We start from the raw sequence: 6511 nt of genomic DNA on the forward strand, positions 1-6511 counted from the left end.
TGTAGCTTGAAGCTACAAAACGCTAGAGGGGAAAAAATCTATTATTTTTTAGAGGAAGTGGATGGTACCCTTAGTCAACCAGGATAAATAAGAGGTGCTGAATGTCAACTTGCCAACCAAGACGCTTCAGAGTATCAAATGCCAATTTCCCTTCTCGTGGCAACAGTCGTCCCTTTCTTACCTGGGTATTAAACTGACCTCCGAGGTCAACCTCACTATACAAAACTAACTATCCACCCGCCTCCTGGAAGACGTGAATCTACCTGTGAGTGATCATTAATTCAACCATCATGAGGGCTCTGCCTGCCCTCAACTCCAGCAGCTTTAGGTATTGACGTTTTCCCAGGTTTGTTAGGTCACCTGTCGGTAAAAAAAACGTATGCCTAAGGGATAGACATTAACAGACGGGCATATCCGGAACACAACTCTGCTCCATGTTTTTAATATTCTAAATGGAATTTTACACATAACTGATTCTCTTATATACCCCCAAAGGTGATGAAACATGTTAGGTGAATTATAAGATAACATCATCAATTATTGTTGACTGTTTCATTTCATATGCAACATTCCACCATTTTTATTCTGTATTTCCTATTACAAGTATTCCTCAATAAAACATTTATAATTTTCTACTTATATGTATTTGAGTGCCTAAAAAGTCCAGTTAGGGGTCAATCTTTGTTTCTGTCCATTTAGGAGTTAAAATGAGAAAATTTAGTTTTTCTATTATTTTGGCTGTGTTTGTGGGTACAGATCTTTGGTCTGAGATGTTACTGTTGCTGCATTCTTTTTTATAACTTCCATCTACTGATCTGCTGCAGAACCTAATAGTATATAGGGTTTTAATAAAAAGATACTAGCTATATGTCCTGAAGGGGCTAAAGTGACAAGAGTCTTATTAAACTTAAAGAGGAAGTAAACCCTGATGGGTTTACTTACTCTTTCATTCCCTGCAAAGGCAAAGCATAATGGACTACTATGCATCGCATAGTAGCCCATTATGTGTCACTTACCTGACACAGGAGCCAGCAATGTCACCGCTGTCCCCTGTAGTCCGGCGCATCCATCTTTTCGGTGGGGTCTCGCAGCTCCGCCGCTGTCATTCGGCCGAGACGTGATGACGTCACTCCCAGACACGCGCGGCAGCTCCATTGTTGGAAATGCCGCGCTCAGTGCGCCTGCGCCATAGACAGCGGTGCCTGTCTTCGGGCAAATATCTCCTAAACCGTATAGGTTTAGGAGATATTTCTTGGACCTACAGGTAAGCCTTAATCTAGGCTTACCTGTAGGTCAAAGTGGTTTGTAAGGGTTTACAACCACTTTAAGTCATACTCATTTTAGGGAAGTCCTGTCATTAAGGCCACTGAAATTGAATGTATGACAGTGGGCGAAATGCCAGTCACTTTAAAACTCCGAATTTTAAAGCTCTTAGCTTTCTATGGACGTTAATTGCCTAAGAATTGTTAAAATTCAATCCTGGAAAGAATTTAGAATTCTTCAGAAACTCCAGTACTAAAGCTGCATACATGTTAACTCAGACCTTTTGAGAGAGTTTTTTACTTTTGTATCCTGCTTGTTAAGATTTAGCAATACAATAAAAACCTTACCACTTCTTTTAAAGGAAGGGATCCACTTTGCTGAAAATCAGTGTTTGAAGGCTGGGTCAAGGGATCTTTAATATTGGCAGCTATTGTGCTATAGCACGTTTCATCATTTTCTGGAATAGTCACACTGTTTGGGACAAACTTTGGAGATCTCAAAGGAGCTGCAGGTGTAAAGCTGGTTCTTCCTGAATTATATGTTGTCTTGTTTTCAAAAGGCAGACAATTATCAGATACCACTGGCATTTTAAGAGACGTTGTGGTTATCGGCGAAATGGATGATGCTACACAAGCTGCTTTTGTTCTTACAGATTCAGAGTTAGCACCTTTGTTTTCACTGGATTTGGTTATAACAGAAGCAGGTTCTTTAACAGGCTGAATAGCAGTTTCTATGGTTAGGGGAGTAACAGTACTGGTGCCTTTATTTAACATTCTTGTGCTGGAACTTACAGGCACTGTATTGTTGTGAACTGGATATCTTTCAGTTGGTTGTGGTTGAACTCCAAAGCCTTCATTTTTACCAAAAAGAAACTTGACATTAGAATTCAAGTTCACACTTGGCTTACACATAGTATTCACAGGAGCTTGGTAAGAGAACGGTGAAGCAACAGGAATTGTATACAAAGGGTAAGAATACTGAACATATGCTGGACTTGATCTGCTGTTGTAGGGCACTCTGTTTTCAAGATGTAAATGACTGCTGGGCCACGGAGATAGAGGTGTGCAACCAAAGACAGAAGTAGTACTGTACATTGAAGCAGATGGAAATGCTTGGTTTGCATCCAAGGAGGATGCTCTGTTGTATGGAATGTTTGAAAAAATATTCCTATTCTCCCAGTTTGATCTTCTTTGACTTTCGCTGTGTGGGATAGGTTTAGAGAAAGTGCTCACATCTTCTGGTTGTGGTTGAAAACTAAAACTTTGAGGTTCACCAGTGCCAGGCTTTGTTTTAGCTTCAGGTAAAGTAGCAGAAAATACTTTAATCTCTTGGGAAGCTAACTGAAAATTCTGAGTTGAATTCTTCACAACACGAACCTTTAATTTTTTCCCCATAAACATCTTTCCATCCATTTCCTTCACAGCTGCTTGAGCTTTTTCTGAGCAAGTGAAGATGAGGATAGCATAACTTAGGATGAAAAAAAGGAAACCATTAGCAACTTACTTTTCACATAATATATTATATATATATATATATATATATATATATATATATATATATACACACACACATATACATATACACACACACACATACAATATTTAAAAGTGGTAATTTTCAAGTGATTTTCTAGGAATAACTATGCATCATTGCAATTTGTAGAATCCGATTCTACCATGTAGATGGAACTACAACCAGTAGAGGATCTGAAAACTGAAAGTTTTACTACCTCTTGACCTCAAAATTATAATAAATATCCAACAGGGCCCAAGAAAAAAATAATAATTTTTGCACGCATTAGTGTTCTCAACCACTTTGCATCTGGTGCCATTTTTTCCAAATTTTTCAGAAAAGTGGATACTACAGAAGCTGAAACATTTTTTTTTTTTTTTGCTGAAAGACTACTTAGAACCCCCCCCCCCCCCCCCCCCCAAAACATACTGTATATTCTGAAAGCAGAGGCCCTGTAGAACAAAATGATAGCAGTTGCAATTATGTTGTGTTATATTTGCACAGCTGTTTTATCACACACATTTTTAGGAAAAATTATGATAACATGAATTTTCATGCACAAAAACAAATACCCATTGTTTTTCATAATATATTAAAGATGAGGTTGGTTGCATGGAGTAAAGAGATTCCAAACATGTGAAGGCCCAAAATTGTGTGCATGTTTGAAATGGCAAAGAGACAGTACCTAAAATATTTAATAGAGAGATATTTAAAAAAATCTTTGCAATTATGGCCCAAAATTATTGTGCTCCCTTTGGCGTTTATGGCGATATCTCACATGTATGGCACAATCACAGTTTACATACACATGCAGGACCTAAACGCATGTTTGCAATTGCGAATATGTATGGGGGAGAATGCTTTTACAATTTTTTTCATAAACAAAATTGTATAAAATAAAATTTAAATACACACTTTATTTTCTTTTCTTTACAGTCATTGCTATTACAAGGGAGCTAACAATTTCCCTATATGATAGTATGCACAGGTTTTAGGACAGGTCATCATTATGGGAATATCAGGGGTCCTTAGACCCCCAATGTTTCCCCTGCCCTCCAATGCAATCAAGCATAGATTGTACTCGATTAGTTTCATCCCCAGCTACAGTAGCCGAGCAATGTCAGCTGTGAATCGGGAAAGCTGCGAAATCATGAGCTCCCCAGAGAAACAAGAGAGCCCAGGAAACATCACAGGGGTGGGGGCCCAGGCTCTTCTCATCAATGTAAAAGTGATTAGGCACTGGTAGAGCTGCCAGGATCACATCTACTGAATAGCCAATCACCAGCTAAACAGAATGATACCAAGCTCAAGGTGCTGTTCATAACCTCTTCAAGTCCTGAACATTTTAACCACTTGCCGCCCGCCCTATAACAAAAGCACGGCGGCATAGTGGTTTTAATATCCTGACCGGACGTCATCAGGATAATAAGCCGCTGCGCGCCTCCGGGGGCGTGCATCGCGGGGATCGTTGTTGCGGGGTGTCAGTCTGACACCCCGCAACTACGATCTCGGTAAGAATCTCTGACGGAGACTCTTTACCACCTGATCAGCCGTGTCCAATCACGGCTGATCACAGTGTAAATAGGAAGAGCCGATGATCGGCTTTTCCTCACTCGCATCTGTCAGACGCGAGAGGAGCCGATCGGCTGCTCCTCTGACTGGGGGTCTGTGCTGATCGATTATCAGCACAGCCCCCCCGAGGATGCCCACACTGGATCACCAGGGACGCCACCAGACCACAAGGGGATGCCCAGAACCAGGTATGCCCCCCTAGACCTCCAGGGATGCCAGCCAGTGCCCATAATGAATGCCAATCAGTGCCCATAATGGATGCCAATCACTGACTGGCATGCATTATTGTTTGGCTCTGATTGGCATCCATCCCTACAATACTTTAAATTACAATGCCGCCTATCAGTGCCCATTCTAGCCACCTATCAGTGCCCATCCTAGCCACCTATCAGTGCCGCCCATCCATGCCCATCCGTGCCGCCTATCCATACCCATTTGTGCCGCCTATCCATGCCACCTATCCATGACAATCCGTGCCACCTATCAGTGCCTATTTGTGCCACCTATCAGTGCCTGTGTCACATATCAGTGCCACCTATCAGTGTCCCTTCATTGGTGCCACCTCATCGGTGCCCATCAGTGCCGCCTTATCAGTGCCCATCACTGCCCATCAGTGAAGGAGAACATGTACTTATTTGCAAAGTTTGTAACTGAAAAAAAAATAATGTTTTTTTTTTCCAAGATTTTCGGTCTTTTTTTTTATTTGTTTAACAGAAAATAAAAATCACAGAGGCGATCAAAAACCACCAAAAGAAAGCTCTATTTGTGGGAACAAAATGATAAAAATTTAGTTTGGGTACAGTGTAGCATGACCGCGCAATTGTCAAAGTGCGACAGCGCTGAATGCTCAAAATTGGTCTGGGCAGGAAGGTGTATAAGTGCCCAGTATTGAAGTGGTTAAAACAGCCCAAGGACGTGAATTGGCTCAATGAACTCCAAGTGTTTGTGGAAGACAAACGGAAAACTATATTAGCAATGCCTTTGCTCAAGTGTACTACTATAAACTTGCTATAAATTGATTTTTTTGACTTACCAGACCCTATATACAACTTGGTTAAATGCAGCTACTTTCAGGTGATTGGACAATGGCAAAAAATAAAAAAAGACAATTGCAGTGACATCCCCATATACTATCCCCTCTCCCACTTCCAGGCATGTACTGGCCATTGAGCCTACCGGGAGTTTCCCAGTGGGCCGATGGCTCAGTGGGCCACTTTGAGCAACAGCCTGTCAAAATAAAAGCTCCAACAGGATCATAGGAGGCCCCACTCTACTGTTCCCCCCCATACTGTCCCCCTCTGTCCTCCACACCCCACTGTGCCCTCCACCCCCCCGGTGGAGGACACAGGAGGATGGAGGACACAGTGGGGGGTGGAGAACACAATTGGACATAGTGGGCCATTGGAATACATGGAAAACTCTGTGCATGCATTTTTAGTGCAGAAAAAAAAAAAAAAGCACACGGAACTGAACGGCACTGCATCTATTGTGAACTAGCACTAAAGTCCCAAAACTCCCCCTTCTCATTAATTTCTACATTTTAAAGTTGGTTACTTCTGAACAGATAAAACAGGTTCCCTAACTAGTATGCTGCCCGTAAGCTCAAACTCTGCTGGAAGCAATCTGTGATATGCAAATATATTTGTTACACAAGTAGCTTGTGTAAGATCATTTCTATTCCACTCCTTTTCATGTTAATGAGAAGGAAATGACTGCCTTTAGATTGCAAATCATTTAATTAGGATTGTGAATGTAATTTCTGTAAAAAAGTAAATGACAGTACTGATCTTTACTTGTAGACACCAGTCTGTTTGACTTATAACAAGCTCAAGTTTCCTTGACCAGCTGTCATTTTATTTTCTGCAAAGGAAGAACCTAGATGGTAGGATGCACAATGAAGCTCATGTGCCATCTTTATGTGCCGTCCAGTACCCTTTAGTGTCCTGGTGCCCAATTCACAGCCCACCTGATCCCAGTGTGCAGCCTGCCATGTCCTAGGCTGGCTTAGTTCGCCCTCTCTCATGGTTGGGGTCTCCCTTTGGGGGAGCCTCGCCTAGTATTTCGGTGGGTCTGTTTCAGCAGACCTTCCAAAGAACGGGGTCCGCCTGGTTTCAGCCAGATGGACCAAGTTTTAAGTGTCCTTGTCCCTGTCTGGAGCTAATGC

At 41.8% G+C, this 6511-nt stretch overlaps 1 protein-coding gene across 2 annotated transcripts in view; it reads right to left on the minus strand.

Annotated features, from left to right (window-relative positions):
- Window positions 1-6511, minus strand: part of RBM44 (RNA binding motif protein 44) — a 444878-nt gene that overhangs the window by 169351 nt on the left and 269016 nt on the right. For both annotated transcript variants that reach the window (XM_077448311.1, XM_077448312.1), the window contains exon 14: window positions 1611-2730. In XM_077448311.1, coding sequence (XP_077304437.1) covers window positions 1611-2730 — 1120 coding nt within the window. The remainder of the gene's footprint in view (window positions 1-1610; window positions 2731-6511) is intronic.

Source organism: Lithobates pipiens, unplaced genomic scaffold (assembly GCF_037356315.1).
Source record: "Lithobates pipiens isolate NorthernLeopardFrog02 unplaced genomic scaffold, aLitPip1_a1.2 Scaffold_22, whole genome shotgun sequence".
Lineage (NCBI taxonomy): Eukaryota > Metazoa > Chordata > Amphibia > Anura > Ranidae > Lithobates > Lithobates pipiens.